The sequence below is a fragment of the Neofelis nebulosa genome, chromosome 2, assembly GCF_028018385.1.
Source record: "Neofelis nebulosa isolate mNeoNeb1 chromosome 2, mNeoNeb1.pri, whole genome shotgun sequence".
NCBI lineage: Eukaryota > Metazoa > Chordata > Mammalia > Carnivora > Felidae > Neofelis > Neofelis nebulosa.
The window spans coordinates 187,645,117-187,668,155 of NC_080783.1; the positions used below are offsets into that span (position 1 = coordinate 187,645,117).

Below are 23,039 nucleotides of genomic sequence, written 5' to 3' on the forward strand. Positions count from 1 at the left end.
TTGAATGTAAAATGGTCTAAATTAAATGAGATTCATTTGGATGAGTACCTAATTTATTCAAAAGTTGAACCTCCTTTCATGGCTGTCTTTTCTCTCAAAGCGTCTCTTTCCCCCCTACTCTCGCCATATGCCGTCAGGACACAGGGAGTGATAGCAGTGGAACAGGGCGGTCATGTGCTGGCTGCCAGGGGAAGGGTCTGTCCTTGCCACTGAGCCTTGGGCCCTTTTGTGCATCGCTTCTGCAGGTGGGGTAACCCACCGTCTGTTTTTCTTTCCATGGGTTGACTTAAATGCTTCAGAGAAGCTCCACCATCTTCCCCTGCTGACTCCGTCCTTCTCCAGCTCTTGCAGGCTCTGCCCATTTAGGGCTTGGCTCGTGCCCAAGCCCCAGCTTGTGCGATATCCCCCTGGCAAAAAGGTCTGGGTAAAGTCAAGGGTGTGATCTGTCCCAAGCCTCATTTTCAAAAGGAGCACTTTCTACCCAGAGCCCTAAAAGGGAAGTGGACCACAAATCCCCAGGGCTTCATTGGTCCTGCAGCATTTGAGATGCTTTTTGACCCACCCACTCACCTCACGGAGCCCCCAGACACTAGATCTCTGAGTCTTTAAGGGGCTCAGGCAGCATTTTAAAAGTTATATCTTAGTGCTGTATTTGGTGTGCTATGAAATACTATATTTAAGTTATAGGTATAAACAAACATCTGTGAGAGCCCATCCCCCAATGGAATGCGATCAGGTGTCAAGATGGCCAATTAGGACAATGAGCCCAACTGAAAGTAACAATCAAGGCTGTATTTACTTCCTTCTACAGAGCAAGCAAGGTGCAAAAAGAAGAGGCGCCAGCTCCCCAGTGTTCCATCTTTCCCCATGAAACAGCACCAGGCAAGGGTTAAGGGACATGCAGTGCAGATGGGGGGAATTCTCTCACTGCCTTAAACAAAAGGATTCTTCTATCTTTTTAGAGAAGGAGGAAGGAATAGAAGGAGGAAGAGGGGAAAGTGCTAGCATTGGAAAAGTACTGAGGTAGATAGGAAAAAAAAAAAAAAAAAAAGCCTCGGCAGGGCCCCCAGGAAAGAGGCCTCCGAATGGAGGTGCCCAGGCTGGGAATGCAGATATGCATAAGAGCAGGGCTGGCTTGTGCAGTGACTCCTTGACAGCAACTCCCTTCAGAAAATTGTAGTGCACCTGTCTGGCACCAAGTCAGCTGTAGGGGAGGGGTCAGCTTTTTCCCATGAGGACTGGCAGGCAAGGTCTTATAACTAGCTATGGTTGGGCCTAAACGATCACAAACAGGAATTTGGCCTGGAACTGGACTCCTCAGCTCCACCCCTTGATCTTTCAGGGCCTGAGCAAGAGACATAGGCAACCCCATCATTGACTAAAATGAGCCAGACATTGTGATAAGTCTGCTTAACCGTTCTGAGGAACATGATCAAAGTCACTCTAAGTAGAATAGCAGGCCTGCCCAGGGAATGAATATAGCCATGAGCCCCAACAACTGCCAAGCCAGAAAAAGATCCATAGCTCATTAGGGTCTACCCTAGAAAGCCAGGAGGCCTTCTGTCTAAGCCCCCTAATGGACTGTTCTATTTTGCCAGGTTCATTGATCCAAGTGTTGGCAATTGCACAGATTCTCCTTCTTGATTGGCCAACAGGAAGCCAAGGACTCTACAGTTAGCCAACTCTACTTGGGCCAAGGAGTTGAGGCTGAGATTGTATTATTGATAGTCTCAATGAGGATCAAGGACAGATTATGTGCAACCTTTTCTAATTGGATGACAGTGAGAATAACCACACAGCCTATATAGGGCAAGAGTGAGTGGAGGGAAGGCCACCACCACTGTAGCCAAAATAGTTCTGATGGCAGATCCCACACTTTTCTCTCAGATGTTCTGGTTGCCTTCTTCTCTGACAGGAGTGAGTTTACATTTAGGGAGGTATTTTGCTCTTGTAGAATCCAGTTGTGGCAATGTATAATGTCCACATTAATAAGGTTAGTGCACTTGAGGCACCAGCAAAGCCCTAACAGATGAATAAAGAGTGGTTTGTTTCAGCCAACTTGAGGAGTTATGGATCCAAAAACCAAGTGGTACAACCAGCCCAAGGCACTGTTCTGCCATAGGCTATAATCCATGAACTCAGAGTTTGCTGAGACCTGTAACTCAAAGGCAAATGTGGATCTATAGGCCCCAGGGGAAGGTCAACCAGGGTGGCCCATTGGAGGGCCTCCAGGCATTTTGTTAAAGGTCCCACTCTAAGGTAGCAGCCTTTCTGGTAACCCAGGGGGATGGATGCCACCAAGACCCCTACACTGGTTATGTGAGAGCACCGTTAGCCAAAGAGGCCCACCAATCACTAGGTGTCCTTTGTTTGTCAAGGTAGTCATCTCTGGAATGAGACATCACATCCCTTCTCAGATAATGCCCAAGAGTTTCACTGGATGCTGGGTCATTGTGCCTCACCTATGTTAATGACCTATGTGTGTGGCTGCATGTTGGTCAATAAGGCATCCAGTTCTTATTGGGTGGTGCTTTTGTGTGGACCCACCAGGAGGATGTCATCAATTTAACAAAGTGCTCTAGTGCTCCCTCCAGGAGCAGGACTTTTTCCAGGTCACATTCATGGCAGATAGCTGGAGAATTTAGGTAGCCTTTTAGTAGCACGTCAAAGGTGTATTGCAATGCATTGCACATAAAGGTGAATTTGATCCCAATCATCCGGGTAGAGAGGGAATGCTAGAAAAGGCATTTTCTTTTTTTCTTTTCTTTCTTTCTTTCTTCTTCTTCTTTTTTTTTTTTTTTTTTTTTTTTTTTTTTTTGGCATTTTCAATAGCAGCTGCTGTATACCAAGTGTCTTCAGCTTGGGCAGTAGCCTCTGTGACAATCATAATACCAGGCACTGCCAGGACTATGGCATTGGACCTTCTATAATCAATGGTGAGTCTCCAGATACCCAAGGCCTTTTGCACAGACCAAACTAGTCTATTGAATGTGAAGAAATCATCTCATAGAACTCTGGCTTCCTTGAGATTGGCAATGTGAGTGGTTATTTCTTTTTCTTCCTCAAGCAGCAAATATTGTTTTGGATAGACAATGGTACTAGGCGCTGGTAAGTAATTGGGTAGGTTCATCCATATGCCCCACTAAAATGCAGCCATACTTATCAGGGCTTTGGTAAAGGGGTAAAGGGGTAAAAGCAAATCATCTATAGATGTAAACAATATTCCTATACCAATAATACATTCACTAGTGGGAACCATAGCAAAAAAAGTTTGTAGGGACCCAAAGGACCCACTTAAAACTTGGCTTTGGAGGGTCCCAGAGGTAGAGCTTTGTTTCCCCCTCATCCTGGAGCTAGGGTTTCAGGGATCATGGTCACCTGTGCACCAGCAGCCAAAGACCCAAGAAGTACAATTCTCTCCTACATCCCTGTTGAACTTGACCTTGGCATAAGGCTTCTGGTCCCCCTTGGGAAAAGAGGGTCCTGGGCCTGTCCCCTAGTCTTGTTTATTTTTGAATGCCAACAGGTCCAGGTAATATTAGTGGTACTCTCCCATTCATCTCCAGGCTCACTAGAAGGGAGCTGCTCATCAGGTGCCCCAAAAGCCCTAAGTTCCTTGCCCTACCAATTGCCTCCTTTGACACTGTCACCAAGGAACCAAATTCAGAGATCTTTCTGGAAAGGCCTTGCCCAGGACAGGGCACTGGGTCATTACTCTTACACTGCTCTTTCTCCTGGTCAATCTTTGCTTTCTTGCCAGTGGCTGCTTTTTCCACATGTGGGAATTTGTCAATTAAGTCTTAGACTGTCAGTTAAGCATCCGTCTCTTGATTTCAGCTCAGGTCATGATCTCCAGTTCATGAGACTGACCCCTGAATCAGGCTCTGTGCTGACAGCATGGAGCCTGCTTGGGATTCTCTCTGCCCCTCTCCCATTTAGGCACGCACAGGTGTGCTCTCACTCTCTCTCTCTCTCAAAATAAATAAACTTAAAAAAAAAAAAAAAAGACTTCGATAGTATCATGGGTGAATTGACCCAATCTCATGAAGAGGTTTAACTGGGCCTAGTGACCAGTGCCAGCAGGGGTAGCTGGGACAAACTTGGAAATTTGAGTCTGGCTAACAGTTTTACCATCTACATTGCAGGATGTCCCTTAGCATCAAGTACTACTTAGAGCCAATAGTTATTGGGTGCAGTTCAGCATGCGGATTCTCTGACACTTTTGGTCCCATTTCTGGAGCACCAGGAGAAGCAGCTAGGGAACTGATTTCCTAGCTTTTTTAGAGTTCCCTTTGTTGAATTTCTAATGTGACCCACTGGGCAAGCCCAGCCAGGGAGTCGAGGGCTAAAGGGAACCAATGGTTCCCTTCAGAACTGAAAAGTTTCTGTAAATAATCCACCAGCACTCACCAAGTCCTACTGGCATGGCTGTGGAAGTACTTCGTGGGACCCCGGGGCATTTTATTCTTCCAGAACAGCTTTGTGCTCAGTTGGCCACTGGCTTGCTGCATCAATTTGTTGAGGTGCCAGATGCCAAGATGATTAATTAGGACAAGGAACCAAACTGAAGGTAAAAAATCAAGGCTTTATTCAGTTATCGTGACAGTGCAGGCAAGAGGTGAAAAGGCCATGTGTGGCCTGTTACCAACACACAGGGGTGGGAAAGGAGACCAAAGGGCTATGACAGTGTACTTGGATCTTCTGTTAAGTGCATTTACTGGAAATAATACTTTACCTCCGTGGTCTTCCTCCTAAAAACACATTATTTACCTCTAGCTGAAGTCATGCGAAAAAACAAATCCCAACTGAGAGGCATTCTACCATTAGAATTCTACCATTTTACCAATATCTGACCAGTGCTCCTCAAAACTGTCAAGGTCACCAAAAAAAAAAAAAAAAAAAAGGAAAGTGTAAGAAACTGTCACAGCCAAGAGGAGCCGGAAGAGACATGATAACTAAATGTAATGTACTATCCTAGATGGAATCCTGCAACAGAAAAAGGACATCAGGGAAAAACTAAGGAAATCTAAATAAAGTACAGACTTTAGTTAGTGAACATGTATTAGTATTGGTTTATTAGTTGTAACAAATACGCCACACTGAGGTAAGATGTTAACAACAAGGGAAACCGGGTCTGGAGTATAGGAGAACTCTAGATACAATCATCCCAATTTTTCTAAAAGTGCTCTAAAATAAAGTTCATTTAACTGCTCCCCCAAAGGCAATAAAATAAATCAGTAAGACTTTATAATTGCAATGGAAACACATTCATCCATTAGAAGGAAAACAACTTTCTCAAGATTATAGCAATGTTTCATGACAAGCGGGCTGAGCATCCTACAATAGAAGACAGATAAAATAAATATGGCACATCCACACGACGGAATTATGTGCATCAATTTAAAAGATTCTAGTCGTTCTGTATTTGCTTACACAAAAGTCTCCAAGATGTACTGATAAGCGAAGGTAGCAAGAGACTCGACAGTGTGTATAATCTGCTGTTTATGTATTACAGATGGGTCTGGAAGGCACATTAAAAAAAATAGCATCACTTCCAAGGAGAGAGGTTCAAGAGCATTAGGACCTTTTGCCAAATAACATGTCCCGGCTTTTGAATTTTGCGCTACATGCATATATTATCTACTTAAAATGTTTTTAACGGACCAGGCAAAGGAAAAGGAGGAAAGAAAGGAGAGAGAAAACAAAGTTAGAGGCCTTGTTTTATCTTTTATCTCAACACACAACACAAGTAAAAGTATGATTCGTTGCCTGAGGTGTGAGTCAGTGAGAATTGAGTGAACGAATGAATGCAGAGAAAGATTTATTGGAAAAGGCATTCTTGCTACATTACATGTAGGAGTGGAATCGATGTGCCAGTGTCTTCTAAGACCCTATTTACGTGTCATCCCTCCTATCCCTCCCCCACTCAACCCCTCACACCATTTCCGTACCTGTTCAGGGCTTCATTCTATAGGTGCCTTCCATCCCTTATTCCCCAGAACCTAGGATTCTCTTTAAAAATGGTCTCTCCAGTCTGTGAAGGATGGCTGAATTCTACACCAGCCCAGATAGAGGAGGGGTTGTTCTCTTCTGGACCCAGGCCTGGCCCAGGGAAGTTGCCTTTGGGAGGGTATTAGCTGCAGCCCCGGAGCCTCAAGCCAGGCAGCCCCCAGCACCTTCTTGGCAAAAGCAGGATCATCATCAAATGCACCCAGCACAGGGTAAGCTGTCAACAGAGCCGGACACCAGAGGTTGCAGCTGGGGGTTAGGATGTGACCTGTGGAATTAAGTCAGAAGTTCTTTTCAGCTCACATTTCTTATCCCAACCATTCCTCAACAGTCTGCTTGACTGTGCGGACCGCTATCTGCCTTGCCCAAATGCAGTTGCATACTCTTCAGCCCAGAATAATCCACCCATTCTCCACCCAAGGCAACCAAGATGGGCTTTCCAAATGCAATTGTGATCATCTGTTTCTGAGTCAGCCTCTCCTGCATTTAGCTTAGAGTTCCAGGAGGAGCTGAGGTCTAGTTGACCACTTGGCCACTATATTCCCATCACTGAGCCCCTGGACACCCAGGAGACACCCAGTAAATTTTTTGATGAACGAACAAGAATAAATATAATACAAGTTCTAACACAGACAATTGCCAAAGACCTTCGGAAAGCCTTCCATTATTTTATCTTTTATTTCCCATCCTTCCTCCAAGCTCCCTCCCAAAGTAGCCCACTGTACTCTCTGAAACTACTTCATAATCTGGGAGCTCCCCTACATCCTTCACGTCCTCCAAGAAACTCTCTCTTCTGCTTGCCTTCACATCCTGCCACATCTCTGCCTTGTGAAGACATCCCAACCCATCCCTACCTTAGAATTTATTCTTCCCATCCCACCTACCTTAGGATCTCACTACATTGCTACTTAAAAAACATTATTCTCCCAGATATTTGCAAGTTATATATCTAATAAGGGGCTGATATCCAAAACATATAAAGAACTTATACAACTTTCAACCCTAGAGAGATAATCTGATTTTAAAATGAGCAGAGGACTTGAATAGAAATTTTTGTAAAGAAGACACACAAATGACCAACACATGAAAAGACACTCAACATTACTAATCAGAGAAATAGAAATCAAAACCAAAATGATATATCACCTATTCCTGTCAGAATGACTGGAATCAAAAAGACAACAAATAACAAGTGTTGGCAAGGATGTGGAGAAAAAGGAACCCTCGTGCACTGTCGGTGGGAATAAGTTGGTACAGCCACCATGGAAAACAGTATGGAGGTTCCTCTAATTAAAAATAAAAATGTCAGGATGCCAGTTAAGCATCTGACTTTGGCACAGATCATGATCTTACAGTTTTCGACTTCGAGCCCCATATTGGGCTCACTGCTCTCAGCATAGAGCCCACTTCATATCCTCTGTCTCCTTCATTCAGCCCCTACCACTTACGCTCTCTCTCAAAAATAAATAAACATAAAAAAAATTTTTTTAAATGCCTTATGATCCAGTAATTCCACTACTGGGTATTTACATAAAGGAAATGAAAACACTAATTCGAAAAGATATATGCATACCTATGTATATTGCAACATTATTAACAGCACAAGGTATGCAAGCAAACCATGTGTCCATTGATAAATGAATGTATAAAGAGGATGTGTATACACACACATACACACACACACACACACACACACACACACTTCAGTGTGGAGCCTACTTGGGATTCTCTCCCTCCCTCTCTGTCTGCTCCTTTCTCACTTGTGCTCTCTATCAAAATAAATAAACTTTAAAAACTAAATAAATTAAATAAATAAAAATTCCCTAAGGAAAAAAAAAAAGTAAACCTCCAAGAGGCTCCAAGAGCTCCAACTAACTCCAAAAAAGTAAAATGCATGCCAGAAATAAAAACCAACAATATGTAAAGGAATAATATGAAATCCAGCAACCGACAACGTAAATTCACAAATATCTGGCATCCAGTACAAAATTATCAGCTATTCAAAGAAGCAGGAAATTAAGAACAACCATCAAGAGAAAAATCAATCATTACAGACTCAGAAATGACAAATATGATGGGACATAGCATCTGAGGACATTCGAACAGCTATTTTAACTATGCTTCATAAGGAAGAGAAAAATTGAGCATGTTAAGGTGAGAAATAGATTTCTAAAGATCCAAGATGGAATTTCTAGAGACAGAAAGTAGAGAACCTGAAAAACTGATAGCAGATTACATGGCAGAAGAAAAGAGCAGTTGGCTTGAAGACATCTAAAATGAGAACGAAAAGGCTGAAAAAAAAGATGGACAGAGCATCAGTGGCCTGTGAGATGACATCACATAGTCTATTATATGGGCAGATTGTGTGTCAGGAGGAAAAAGAAGGGGGGGGGCAAAAAATTGATAAAACATGGCCAAAAAATTTCCAAATTTCACTAAACTATAAACCTGTACATTGAAGATGCTCAATGAACCCCAAACAGAATAAACGAAGTTCAAAACCACATAAAACAAATCACTCTATGGTTTAAGAGCCGTATACATATGGTTTAAAAACAAAGAAAAGCAAACACAAGATTAACCAAACTTCAGGAGCCTCTGCAGAAGATGAGGAATGTGGTCAGTGGAGAACACAGAGGTTTCAAATGTGGTATAAGGGCAAATAAGTTATTACTTTAAATTATATAAGCAAACTATTTTTTGCATGAGACATCAACAATTTAAAAATAGAAAAATAAATTAAATGAATTTCATCCATTCTCCTTCTGTGTCACTTATAACACAAGCTATAAACCGGGAGTCATCCTTGATCCAGCTATCACCTAGGTTGATTTTCTCGCAAATCTTTCTGCTACTCTCCAGCCACACTGCCACACCCTGCCCAAGCACCTTCCACTCTCACCTGGAACACTGAAATCACTCCCTCTCCCTTAAGCAGAAGAAACCTTTTCAATGTAACTAATTCTCTCTTTAGCTTGAAGGTGTCCCCTTGAATCCTCCTTAGCTTGAATCTTGCCCCTTGCTGTCTGGTGCAGAGATAAATAACTTCCCCAAGGCCACACAGCCAGGAAATGGCAGAGGCAGGATTCAAAATCTACGTCTTACTTGGGAGCCCACAAGCTCTTTACCCCACCCACTATGCTGCCCAGTGTTGAATAAGATAATACCAAGAAAGGCTTAGCCAAGGCTTGCCATAAGGTAACCTCTAAATAAAAGACAGACTGAATTTTCTCTTCCAATCACCTCCTCACCTCCTTACCTGCCTAACTCCCAGTTAGTCCTTACCTCTGAGCTCAAACCACATTTCCTGAGGGAGCCCCCTTGTCCTATTACAGCAAGTCCCTGATATTTGTCCTCACCACATTCCATACATTTCTATGTCTTTCCTCCATTAGATTGTGACCTCCACGGGGGCAGGGACCTGTTTTGCCCACCAATGTAGTGTATGTGGCACACCCCTGCCCACTCTGGCTCCTCTCAGTTCCATTCCTTGATGAGAGTGATGGGTCATCAACAGACCTCTCTCTCTTGAGGCCCAGCAAGCAATCTGGCCTGCTGACCTTACCGGCAGGGATAAGTGTAAGCCAGGTGGGGCAGGGTATGGAGACCAGCCCTGGCCCATTGAGCTTGAGATGTTCCACTTCACAGAAGGGACCTAGTGCCCAGGTGGGAATTTAAGAGATTTCAGGCACTTGAGACCTGGGGTAAGTCACTGGGGCACAAACAAGCACCCCCTGCCCTTATTTATCATGCCTACTCCCCTCAGAGTTTGGGTAGAGGGCACCTGGATGCCTAGACCAGGTACACTGGGGCCATTAGGGGAACAGACCAAGGTGGCCATGCAGGAAGGGGTCAGGGTGGGGATGGGGATGACAGGTGTCACCAAATCTGTGGGACTTCCACAATGCCCAGATAAATTTGAGCCCACAGAAGTTTGGCTCCTCTCCATGGCAACATTAAGTGATTTCAGAATGTTTATCTGTGGTTTTTATGCTCCACTGCAAGGCACTGTCATGCTCTGAGTCCTTAGTGTCCAACACAGGGCATGGCCAAGGGTAGACGTCCAGGAAATTGGAGGTTAGCTAACCTCCACAAGCTCTTCGCGTCTGACTCAGGCACCTCTTTGAGAAGTTTTTCTTCCCTGACACACCCTTCCATTGTCTCTGTGCCCCTCACCATGAGTCCCCACAGCTGTGATGCTCTTTGTAGTGGGCTCAAAGAACATTGGCCAAATGAATGGAAGCTTGCAGGTTGACTCTCCTCTGAGCAGTTGTGTTGGTCCAGCATTCTGTCTGGAATTCTTTCCTCTTCATTCACCAGCTTAATTTATTACAACAATAGGGATTACTAGATGTTACATATACTCACTGAGCTCAAGGGTCACCTCCCCCAGATAGCCTTTCTGATCCTCCCCTTTAAGTGCTCCCCCTCTCCATGGCCACTTCACTTAGGTGGACTTCTCTGCCCTAGAGCAAGATGGCCCCTTGGCCACAGGAACTGGACCTGATTCATCTGTCTGTGGCCATCTCCTGGAAGTGCTTGGCAATATCAGCAGAAGGTATCATCTCTAGAGTAGAGAGATTCTTTTTTTTTTTTTTTTAAATATCCCCTTGGAAAGAGGACATTTATTTTTTTTTAAATTCTTTTCTTTCTAAATAAAAATAAAAACGTTTATTTATTTTTGAGACAGAGAGAGACAGAGCATGAACAGGGGAGGGTCAGAGAGAGGGAGACACAGAATCCGAAACAGGCTCCAGGCCCTGAGCTGTCAGCACAGAGCCCGACGTGGGGCTCGAACTCACGGACTGTGAGATCATGACCTGAGCTGAAGTCAGACACTTAACCGACCGAGCCACTCAGGCGTCCCAGAGAGTAGAGAGATTCTGGTTGGGATCCCAGTTCTGCCACCTGAGAGTTTGGGCAAGTTCCTTTTTATTAGCTTGCTGGTCAGTGTAATGGCTAGCTGAGAAGTCCAGAAACGGAGGTTCAAAACTATCTGAGTATCCAGGAGGGTCATTATGCTCTCAGCCCTAGGGGAGGAATGAGGTAGGACAGGGCCTTTAATACCTGGTATTTGGTAGTCCACGTACCTGGTCTCAGTGAAGGGAGGAGGGGAAGTTACAATAGGGCTCTTCCTTCTCTGCCCCAGTCTAATGTACTCCACCCCCAAGTCACCCAGAAAACAGAGCCTAAAACAAGAACTAAGTGCTGATGTTTTATTTGAGAACTGCAAACCCCGGGCACTAAGTAAAGGGAAGCAAGGCAGGGAGAACTAGTGGTAATGCAAATTGATAGCAGTTGGGTCCTGCTTCATGACAAGCCTTGAGGAAACACCATAGGTGTGTCCATTGGCTACATGGGAGGTCTCCCCATTGGCTGTACATTTTGGGGAAAGAGTGCCTTGTGGCAATTGAGGAAAGAGAGGGAAGAAGGAATTTATCTGCCTGACTCTCTCCCATCTTCCGTTAGTCAAATGTTATTCCAAGAGCATTAACTCCCGCACACTTCTGGGTTGTTAATGGCAACTTGAGATGCCAGATCCCATGTCCTGCAGTGGGACATTCCATGCAAGTCTGGAAACTGTAGGACAAGACAATCTCTGGGCTTATGGCTGATGAATACCAGAGAGAATGTGATTCTGTACATAAGTGTCCCAAGCAGTCCAATACTGTTTTTCTCATTTACCAGAAGAGGAAATATGGTAAAGTGATCAAGGACCTTTCCCAAGGTCACATGGCTAGTAGATGGTAAATTCAGGATTTGAGCATAGTCTGGCTCTGGAAACTATAGAAGACCAAGATAAGGAAGTTGGATTTTACATAGGCAAAAGAGAGTCACTAAAGGGTTTTAAGCTGGGGAATGATATAAGATAAAGAGCTTTTTTATAAAGCTTCCAATTCCTACTTTCCTCCATCTTCCCATGAGGCTAAACTTAGGAAAAGTAGGTGGCCCCAGAGAGGTGAGGGCATGCAAGACGGTTTTTGAGAAGTCTCTGATTGGGTCCAGAATTCATATAGGCTTTAACACCACCTCATAATCTTTCTCTGTCTTCATCTAAGCCTACACCTTTCAGAGACTAGCTGGTCAGAGGCAGGCAGGATTTGGGAGAAGCTAAAATAAAGAGAGAGATTGACCTAAAGAACAGGAGCAGGAGGACAAGCCATTTTCCCATTGTTCGTCTGTGGGTCTGGGGATCCTGGCACCCGCAGATGAGTCCTTTGGTGTTGCCTGAGATGGTCAGATCTCATGAACTGTCGGCTGCACTGATCACATCTATATGGTCGATATCTGGTGTGTATCCTCATATGTCGTCCAAGCTCATCGGAACGGAAGAAAGACCATGTACAGCCTTCCCACATGCATTTATAAGGCCTCTCACCTGGGGGAAGGGGGTGACAAGGAACAGAAGAAATTAAGTTTAACGATAGGCCAGCAGGTGCATAGGAAAGAGTCTCACTCTATGAGGAAGAGCAGTCAAGGCTGAGAAACCAAAAGAAAACCATAGGAAAGTAATGAGGAGGCAACACCATCAGTAGTCCCCATGATCTTGACACAGTCACACTGGACCATGGGAAAGCAAATTGGTGGGGCCAATATAGCTTGACTCCAAACTTGAAGGATGACAAGCTAACCTCAAGGCATTACAAACCAGTGGTCCAGCACAAATCTAAAGCCCAGAGACTCCTCCACCCCGCCCAACCCTACCCCTCCTTTCTGACACCTCATTCACCTGTGTGTTTGCGTTGGTGACTCACAAGGTGGGAGCGCTTAGTATAAGCTTTTCCACAGTTCTCATATTGGCAGGAGTAAGGCCTTGAAACTGGGGATCTCCTGGGAGCCCTTTCCTGGGCCCTGGAGTTCCGCTCCACTCGCTGTGGAGCTCGTATGGGCTGCTTGGGTAGGAAGGAGTCTTCCGGGGAGGCTGGCTGGCTCATGAGAGAGTATTGGGATTTTAAAGCCTGCAATGATGGGGACCCAGCTGGGCACATCCTAAAATCATGGGGATCTCTAGGGGGTGACATCTGAGCCAAAGAAGGGAGCATTGTCTGAGCCTCAGTAGAAGACATAGTTGGGGCCAATACCATTTTAGGTGTTAAAGAGTCTCTATTAGAAGGTACTGTTGGTGGGCCAGAATAAGAAATTGTGGGTGCATTGATGTGGGACATCATGGAGATTCCATTGGGAGCTGAGACTGGTAGACCACTGGAGGGCATCCTTAGATTCCTACAAAAGTTCATGGCCATCCCTGGAATACTGGGTTCTCCTAAGGCCATCATCTGGGACCTCTTGAAAATCATCATTCCTGGCTGGGAGGGAGACATCCCCTCACAGTAAATCATCTGGGAAGGAGTGTGAATCACTTGGGAGCAGTAGCTCACGCCATGCTCTGGCAGCAACATACTGAACTGTTGCCCCATATCACTTGCATTCTGCCTGGGTGCCTCCGTCAAGGCCAAGGGGATCCTCTCCAGCTGTGTGCACTGAGGGAAGTGTTGAGTGCCTGATGGGCCGTCATTCCAAGAGGCGTCCACTCCACTGCTTCCAGGAGATGGAGACATGTCCAAGATGGACATGGACTTCTCAGTATCCTTGAAGAGAGAGAGAGTCAGGTGAAATTCACTCTAGTTCAAATTCCAGTTCCACTTTCCCTCCTTCCCACCCTCATCCAGTATCTCTTGCCTGGATTATCCTCCTCCAAGCCATTCTCCAGTTTGCCTGGATTATCCTCCAATATCTCTTGCCTGGATTATCCTGCCTCCAAGCCATTCTCCAGTTTGGGCTTTCTGAGATGCAGATCTGGCTGATGGGAGCACAGTGGAAGCCTAGATGTGCCTCATGCCATTTTTTTTTCCCTTGGCATGTTTTTGTTTATCTCATGAAAAGCAACAAAGAAAGCAAATAAAATATTCCACAACCTATACCTTCAGCAAAACTGAGAAAACCCTCAAAGATTATATTTAAGTGTGAGGGTGAAAGAACATCCAAAATCAGCACAATAAGAAAGCCACAGGAGCGCCTGGGTGGCTCAGTCCGTTAAGCGGTTGAGTGTCCGACTTCCGCTCAGGTCATGATCTCACAGTTCATGGGTTCCAGCCCTGTGTCATGCTCTGTGCTGACAGCTCAGAGCCTGGAGCCTGTTTCAGATTCTGTGTCTCCCTCTCTCTCTGCCTCTCTCCTACTCTCACTGTCTCTCTTTCAAGAATAAATAAACATTAAAAAAAATTTTTTTAAAGAAACCCACAAAATTTCAGATGGGTCATGGCTGTAGCACAACTTAGAAACCATCTGCAAATATTTACACACAGAAGAGGGTCTCACCTGAGTTGGAACTGCTGTGGACAAGTCTGAGATCAGGCATTGGAGGAAGGAAGGAAAAGAGGCAGACTTTTAACAATGGTGGGGGACTGGCTTGGAAGTCCGAGGCAGTATTCCTTGGTGACTAACTGGTGTGAAGGAAAGAAAGGAAGATAATGGTGGTAGAAACAGGACAGGATCCAAGAATCATATTTTTTTAAAGCTGCCCATTACTGTAGCATTAGAGATACTTCTTGAGCTGAGAAACTGGAAAAGCAACCCCACCATCTCCCATCTATTCATCCACTGGAACAGTCCAGAAAAGACCAATCCATTCAAATATGAAAACCAACGCATAAGTAAAAAATACAGTATCCATAAAAGACACTTAAACACCAAAACAGAAATTAAGGATTGTAATTTCTCAAAAAGAAAAAAAAATTCACCAGAAAAAATATTGCCACAGAGCAAGGAAAAATGAGCAACATTCAAACACACACACACACACACACACACACACACACACACACAAAGAAAGCAAATTTAAGAAAGCAATTTCAGCTTTTACACCAATTACAGAAACATCACAGAGCAGAAATAGAGGAATTCAAAGAAGTTATGTACAGATAATGGGCTACAAGTTATATTAGAGGGGAGGGAGGGGACAATGATAAGGGGCATTGGAGGAGCTGCTACGGTGGTGGCAATGTTTCAGAGGTCTTTACTTTGTAATAATTCATTAAGCTGTACACTTACTTAAATGCACTTTTCTGTTTGAGTGTTACTTTCCATGATAAAATCGCTTTAAAACAATATTGTGAGAAATCAGGATTTTCAGAAAATGAAAAATTCTATTATAAAAATCAGAGAAGTAAAAATAATGCTGAATTTAAATAAGAAATATTCTATACAATGTCCCTCTTAAAAAGGGAATTTCGGGATGCATGGGTGGCTTAGTCAGTTAAGCGTCTGACTTTGGCTCAGGTCATGACCTCACAGTTTGTGAATTAGAGCCCCGCATTGGGCTCTGTGCTGACAGCAAAGAACCTTCTTGGATCCTCTGTTTCCCTCTCTCTGCCCCTCCTCTGTTCACATGCTCTCTCTCTCAAAAATAAATAAATATTAAAAAAAATTAAAAATATTTAAAAAATAAAAATAAGCATTATAAATGCTTATAATTTAAAAAAAAAAAAAACTCACATGAACAACCTAACTTTACACCTTAAGGAACTAGAAAAAGAACAAACTAACCCTAAAGCTGGTATAAGGAAGAAAATATTAGAAAAATATCAAAGAAACCAAAAGTTAGTTCTTTGGAGAGATTAACAAAATTGCAAAACCTTTAGCTAGATTGACCAAGAAAAATATGTGAGGACATTACTATCAATTTTACAGAAATGAAAAATATTATAAGAGCACTATGAACAATTTTATGTCAACAGTTTGGATAACCTAAATGAAATAGATAAATTCCCAAAAAGACAAAACCTACCAACACTGAATCATGAAGAGAAAGAAAATCTGTACAGACCTGTGACTAGTAAAAGAGACCGAGTCAGCAATCAAAAGCCTCCAGGACCAAGAAAAACCCTGAACTTGATGGCTTCGTGGTGAATTCTAAACATTTAAATAATATAAATGCTTCTCAAATTCTTCCAAAAAATTGAAGAGGAGAGAATACTTGCTAACTCGTTCTAGCATGCCTTGATACCAAAGCCAGATAAACACATCACACAAGTAAAGCAAACAATAGAGCAACATTTTTATGAAGATGGATACCCTCTCCAGAAAAAAAAAATCCTCAAAAAATTAGCAAACCAAATCCACCAGCATATTAAGCAAAGTATATCACATGACCAAATAGGATTTATCCCAAGAATGCAAGGCTGATTTAACATCTGAAAATCAAAGTAAAATAGAGGGGGGAAAAGTAGAAAAAACACTTGAAACAATCCAATAACTTTCATGATTAAAAAAAAAAAAAACCCTCAAAAAACGAATAGCAAGAAACTTTCAACTTGATATAGGCATTTATGAAAAGCCCACAGCTAGAATCATACTCATGATGAAGGATTGAAGGCTCTTCCTTTAAGATCAAGACAACAAGGACAGCTATTTTTACCACTTTTATTTAACATTGTATTGGAAGTTCTAACCAGAACAATTACATAGGAAGTAAAGGCATCCAGGGGTGCCTGGGTGGCTCAGTCAGTTAAGCGTCCGACTTCGGCTCAGGTCATGATCTCACGGTCTGTGAGCGTCGGGCTCTGTGCTGACAGCTCAGAGCCTGAAGCCTGTTTCAGATTCTGTGTCTCCCTCTCTCTCTGACCCTCCCCTGTTCATGCTCTGTCTCTCTCTGTCTCAAAAACAAACGTTAAAAAAAAATTTTTTTAAGAAGTAAAGGCATCCATATTGGAAAAGTAAAACTATCTGTTCTCAGATGATACAGTCTTACATGTAGAAAATTCTAAAGATTACACACACACCTGTTAGAACTAATAAAAAAATTCAGCAAAAGTAGCAGGATTCAAATTCAACACACAAAAATCAGTTGTTTCTATACACTGACAATGAACTATCTGTAAAAAAAAAAATTAGAAAAACAATTCAATTTACAATAGCATCAAAAAGAAATACTTAGAAATAGCTAAGAAGATTAACTTAATCACTGAAAACTACAAAAAACATTGTTGAAATAAATTAAAAACATAATGGAGAAACACCTTAATGTTCATGGATTGGAGGACTTTTAGTTATGAAGTCAATGCTACCCAAAGCAATCTACAGATTCCATATAATCCTTACAAAATCCCACTTTTTGCAAGAATAGAAAAATCTACCCACTAAAATTCATATGGAACTTCAAGGGACCCCAAAAAGCCAAAAGCAATCTTTGAAAAAGAACAAAATTGGAGAATTTACACTTCCTGATTCAAAATTTACTGCAAAGCTACAAGGCATCAAAACAGTATATTCTTGGCATTGGTGCACCTGGGTGGCTCAGTAGGTTAAGTGTCCGAATCTTGATTTTGTCTCAAGTCATGATCTCACGGTTGTGAGATTAAACCCAGAGTCTGGGCTCCAGGCTGACAGTGTGGAGACTGTTTGGGATTCTGTCTCCCTCTCTCTCTGCTCCTTCCCTGCTTACGTACACACTTGTACACACACACACACACACACACACACACACACGTGCTCTCTCTCTCTCTCTCTCTCATAATAAACTTAAATAAACTTAAAAAAAGTAAAAAACAAAAACAAGAACAAATGTGATATTGGCATTAAGCACAGACTTATTCACCAACAGAAAGGAATAGAGCCCAGAGAAAACCCTTACCCATATGGTCAAATGATTTTCAGTAAGGGTGCCAAGACCATTTAATGGGGGAAAGGGCAGCCTTTTCAATAAAGGGTGCTGGTATACCTGGATATCCACATGCAGAAGAATGAAGGGCCCTTACTTAATACCACAATCAACAATTCAAAATGGGTGAAAGACTAGACGTTGGAGCTAAACTAAAACTCTTAGAAGAAAACATAGGAGAAAAGCTTCATAACAATGGATCTGGCAATGATTCTTCGGATATAACACTAAAGGCACTGGCCACAAAAGAAAAAGAGAGATAAAGTTGGGCTTCATCAAATTAAAACCTTTTGTGCATCAAAAGACACCACCAACAGAGTATAAAGGCAACCCACAGAATGGGATAAAACATTTTTAAATCACATACCTTTTTTTAATAAATTTTTTAACATTTATTTATTTTTGAGAAAGAGACAGAGTGCGAGCAGGGGAGGGGCTGAGAGAGAGGGAGACACAGAAGCTGAAGCAGGCTCCAGGCTTTGAGCTGTCAGCACAGAGCCCAATGGCGGGGCTTGAACTCATGGACCTCGAGATCATGACCTGAGCCAAAGTCGGACACTTAACCACCTGAGCCACCCAGGCACCCCACAAATCACATATCTAATAGAGACTTTATCCAGAAAAGATGGAGAGCTCCTAAAATTTAACATAGAGAAAGAACCCAATTCAAAAATGGGCAAAGGACTTAACTAGACTTTTCTCCAAAGATAAACAAATGGGTAATAAACAAATGAAAGACGCTCAACATAACTAATCATTAGGGAAATGCAAATCAAATCCACAATGTGATGTCACTTCACACCCATTTAAAATGATTTTTATCAAAACAAAAACAAAAAAACCACACCCAAAGTGTTGGCAAGATATGGAGAAATTGGAATCCTCGCACACTGATGGTAGGAATGTAAAATGGTGCAGCCACTGTGGAAACCAGTATGACATTCCCTCAACAAATTAAACATAAAATTACCATATGATGCAACAACTCCACTTCTGGTATATACCTACAAGAACTGAAAGCAAGGACCAAAATAAATATTTGTACACCCATGTCCAGAGCACCATCATTCACAGTAGCCAAAACGTGGAAGCAACCCAAGCATCCATTTACAGATGAATGGATCAACAAAATGTGGCATACGCATACATTGGAATATTATTCAGTCTTAAAAAAAGGAGGGGTGACTGGGTTGCTCCGTGGGTTATCAGCTCAGGTCAATATCATCTCATGGTTGTGGGATCGAGCCAGCAATAGGGCCCTGCGCTGACAGCGAGAAGCCTGCTTGGGATTCTCTCTCCCTCTCTGCCCCTCCCCAGCTCACGAGGGCCTGTGTGCACACACTCTTTCTCAAAATAAACAAACATTTACAAAAAAGAAAAAAAAAAGGAAATCAACACAAATGAGCCTGTGAGACATTAAGCTAAGTAAAATAAGCTAGTCACAAAAGGACAAAGAATGTATGATTCCATTTATATGAGGTATTTAAGGAAGTCAAAATCAAAGAAACAGAACCTGGTGGTCTAGTGGTTAGGATTCAGAGCTCTCCAAGAGACAGAAGGTAGAATGGTGGTTGCCTGGTAGGGATTTGGGGTAGGGATGGGGGATGGAATTAGGAAGCTACTTTTTATTGGTTAAAGAGCTTCCGTTTGGGAAGCTGAAAAAAGCTGTGGAGATTAATAGTGGTGATGGATGCGCAGTAACATGAATATGATTAATGCCACTAACTATACACTTAAACATGGATGTAGATTTTACCACCCCTTTTTAAAATGTCTAAAAAAGGACACAGAAGGGGTTCCCACTGGCCAAATTTGTGACAGCTTGAGAATCAAGAAGAATAATGACTGTTGGTTTTAACAGAAGCTTTGAACATCGTGAATTGAAGTGAAAGAATTAATCATTTATTATCTTTCCGGGAGGAAACTTCTTCAAAATCACCGAAAAAAGAGCCCAGGGGTTTAAGAAAAATCCTATTTTAGAGAAGAACGCACACTAATGAATGTAGAAGGAATGGTGGGAATGGAAATTCTTTTACAACCCTTAATGAAACTTTTAAGGAAAAATTAATATTTGGTTGACACCATTAGGTGGATGATTGGTGGGGAACTGGACATTTGGATGTATCCGAGGAAACATATAACATGGATTACTTTCTGACCACAAGGCTAAATGTTAAGTTTGAAAAGAGAGATGAGATCAACCAGGCTTTTCACTACCTTAATTCTAGCATCCCCCCGATGTGGGGAAGCCAGATATGTCTCCTGATGAGGATGGAGCCCATTGTGTCTTTGAGACATTCTCACCAAAAATCAGGAATGCAATTAAACTTTAAGGTCTATCTCCAATTTAGAGGTGATACAAGAGATAGAATATCAAACTAAATTATACCATGAGAAAACAATCTGATAAATCCAGAAGAAGGATTTTGTCTATAAAACAAAATGAGGATTGTGAAAGATGGAAAGCCAGTCGGGAAAAAAGAAAACTATTCTAATTTCAAAGAAACTCAAGAGATGTAACAACTAGATGCAGTGTGTGGTCTTAAAGTGGATCCTCGTTTGGACATATTAGCATTAAGGACACTTTAGGGAGAACTTGAACAAGTTGTAGGGGAATTTGAACAAGAATTACATGCAAGATGATATTAAGAAATTATAAATTTTGGTAGTTTTGAAAATGTTTTGACTATGGAAGAAAACATTTTTTTATTCTTTTAAAATATTTATTTTTGAGAAATAGAGAGAGTGCACATGACAGAAGGAGAAGGGCAAAGAGAGGGAGAGAGAGAAACACAAGCAGGCTGCATGCTGTCAGATCAGAGCCTAATAAGGGGCTCAAACACACAAACTGTGAGATCATGACCCGAGTGGAGATCAAGAGTCAGACACTCGGGGCGCCTAGGTGGCTTAGTTGGTTAAGCGTCCGACTTCGGCTCAGGTCATGATCACTCAGTCCGTGAGTTTGAGCCCCGCGTCCGGCTCTGTGCTGACAGCTCAGAGCCTGGAGCCTGCTTTGGATTCTGTCTCCCTCTCTCTGACCCTCCCCTGTTCATGCTCTGTCTCTGTCTCTGTCTCAAAAATAAAAACATTTTAAAAAAAATGTTTTTTAAAAGATTCAGACACTCAACTGACTGAGCCACACAGGTGCCCTGAAAATAATTTTTTTTACCTCTAGAAGGGCTGAGGAGATCCTATCTTGTTTTATTTACCACTATATGCAACTAGCATAAAGTAGGCACATAATAGGCCCCAGATCACTGTCTATTGGATGAGTATTTCTGGGGTGCCCAGCCCCTTTTTCCTCCCTCTCAGTGATGGCCCTCTTTCATTTTCCTGATCCTTCACAGGCAAACTTCTTTGGAGATGCCTAAAAAAGACGCCTTTATCACTACCTTGCTTTGTTATTCCCAAATGGCCCCCATCTCATCACAGAAACAGCTTTCATAAAGGTCATTGATGACCTTCATTGTCTCTACTAAGTCCAAACACTTGTCAGATCCCTTCTTGTTTGGCCTCTCAGGAGCTCCTGAGACTACTGGCCATACTCTTCTTGAAATGTTTTCCTCCCTTGGACTTAAGAACATATTGTCACACTTGCTGGATTTTTCTCCTTCCCTCCTCCCTGGCCCTCCCTCCTCCTCCATCTCTTCTACTGGTTTCCCTCACCTACAAATTTCTAGTCAATCTTTCTCAGGCTAATGATCCATCTTGGTTTATATTCCACTTATTCTTAAACCAGTAGCTCCAGGGCAGACTTCTCCGGAATCTTCCAGCTGCCCAATCCTCAGTCCATTTGGATAGCCCAAAGGCACTTCAACAGTCTGTATCTAAAACTCCCATTCATTCCACTCACCCAACCAAAGGGGTTTAAAAACAACAATAAAACAAGCTGGTTCCCTCCCATCCTTTGCTCTCTCAGAAAATGTCCCTACTGTTGCCCACCATGCAAGCCAGAAACCTGGTAAGGTGTGCTGAATGGCTCCTTCACCACCTAGATCTAAGTAATTACCAATTCCTGCAGTGTCTACCTCCAAAATATGTCCAGGATCTATTTGGTTTTGTCTGTCTCCACTCTCACCTCCCTAGTTAGGCTGCCATTTTAGTTCTCACTTGGATTATCCCAGTACCTTTCTAACTATCGCCTTGAATTCCCCCATCTCCACCAGGGCACTCTATACAAAATGCAAATCTAATCATAACTGATCACATTTAAAATCCTCAGTGGCTTCCTACTGGCTGAAGCCCCCTGCATGATCTCAGTAAGGTCGGGGAATCCCTGCCTCCCTCCCCTTGGGCCATGCTCTCATCACTCTCTTGGCCTTGGTCTCTGTCCATCTTTCATTTCCTCCAACATAGAGGCATACTGTCTCTGGTCTCAGGCCCTGCAAACCCTTGACCTAACCAGTTTCTCAGTCCCAAACCAAATCCTCAGCTGTCTTCTCAACCTCCTAAATCAACTCAAACACCTCTGCTATTTGCTCCTGTGGCACCTGTTCTTCTTCATAGTAATTTGTACACTTGCAATCATTCAGCGATTTATTAATAAAATGGTATGATATCTTATAGTAAGCTCACCATTGTATTCCCAGGGCCTTGGCAAAGTATTGCCACTTAGTAATTTTTTCCTCCCTGCCTGCTCCCCGCTGACTTCCTAACTTTGTCTTCTTTCCTGGATACTCAAGTCCCTCGACAGGAGTTACCTGGACCTTTTTTTTAACCCCCCAGCTCCCAGCAGAGGTGCTAATGCTCGATGGATATTAATTGCATAAATGACACATGATTTGTGTCCTTGATCTCCCATCCCCACTCCCTTCCCAACTCCATCCCTCACACTTCTAATGCCCCAGATATGTGCTTCCCTCCACCGCCAGCCTGCATCCATCCCACCCCCGCCCCCCAACCCCCACGCCGGCCCTGGTGCTGACTTCTTTTTTTTTTTTTAATTTTTTTTTTCAACGTTTATTTATTTATTTTTGGGACAGAGAGAGACAGAGCATGAACGGGGGAGGGACAGAGAGAGAGGGAGACACAGAATCGGAAACAGGCTCCAGGCTCCGAGCCATCAGCCCAGAGCCTGACGCGGGGCTCGAACTCACGGACCGCGAGATCGTGACCTGGCTGAAGTCGGACGCTTAACCGACTGCGCCACCCAGGCGCCCCCCTGGTGCTGACTTCTGGACTCACCTGCACGAGCTGGTGCTGAGCCTCCTGCCACTGGCTCAGCCTCTCGGCCTCCTGCTCCATTTCAGCCTGGGATCGGCTGCACATCAGGACTGTGTGCGGGTCCAGACCCGCACCAGAGGACAGCTGACACGCGACGCCTCGGGGTCGCAGATGGGGTGTCCTCGCACCACCACGCCACAATCACAAT

The 23,039-nt window shown here is 43.2% G+C and overlaps 1 protein-coding gene across 4 annotated transcripts; it reads right to left on the bottom strand.

The window, feature by feature from the left end:
- Nucleotides 1-9,970: 9,970 nt before the first annotated feature.
- KLF17 (KLF transcription factor 17) lies at nt 9,971-23,000 on the bottom strand. Of its 4 annotated transcripts, XM_058717684.1 has the most exons (6): nt 22,853-22,959; nt 16,791-16,883; nt 14,329-14,453; nt 12,740-13,598; nt 12,213-12,388; nt 9,971-10,329 (listed from the first exon to the last, which is right to left on the bottom strand). In XM_058717684.1, the coding sequence occupies exons 4-6, from the start codon at nt 13,581-13,583 to the stop codon at nt 10,036-10,038; spliced, it is 1,314 nt and encodes a 437-aa protein (XP_058573667.1). In that variant the 5' UTR covers nt 13,584-13,598; nt 14,329-14,453; nt 16,791-16,883; nt 22,853-22,959; the 3' UTR covers nt 9,971-10,035. The 4 variants fall into 4 exon arrangements, with proteins under 4 accessions (XP_058573667.1, XP_058573668.1, XP_058573666.1 ...); XM_058717685.1 differs by lacking the exon at nt 16,791-16,883 and having other exon boundaries at nt 22,853-22,963; XM_058717683.1 differs by lacking the exons at nt 14,329-14,453; nt 16,791-16,883 and having other exon boundaries at nt 22,853-23,000.
- Between the last annotated feature and the right edge of the window lie 39 nt (nt 23,001-23,039).

Coding starts and splice junctions, on each gene's coding strand:
- KLF17 (XM_058717683.1), bottom strand. CDS start 22,936: ATGTGCAGCCGATCCCAGGCTGAAATGGAGCAGGAGGCCGAGAGGCTG. Junction 13,599..22,852: donor CTCAGCACCAGCTCGTGCAG/GTGAGTCCAGAA, acceptor TCTCTCTTCAAG/GATACTGAGAAGTCCATGTC. Junction 12,389..12,739: donor TCACCAACGCAAACACACAG/GTGAATGAGGTG, acceptor CCCTTCCCCCAG/GTGAGAGGCCTTATAAATGC.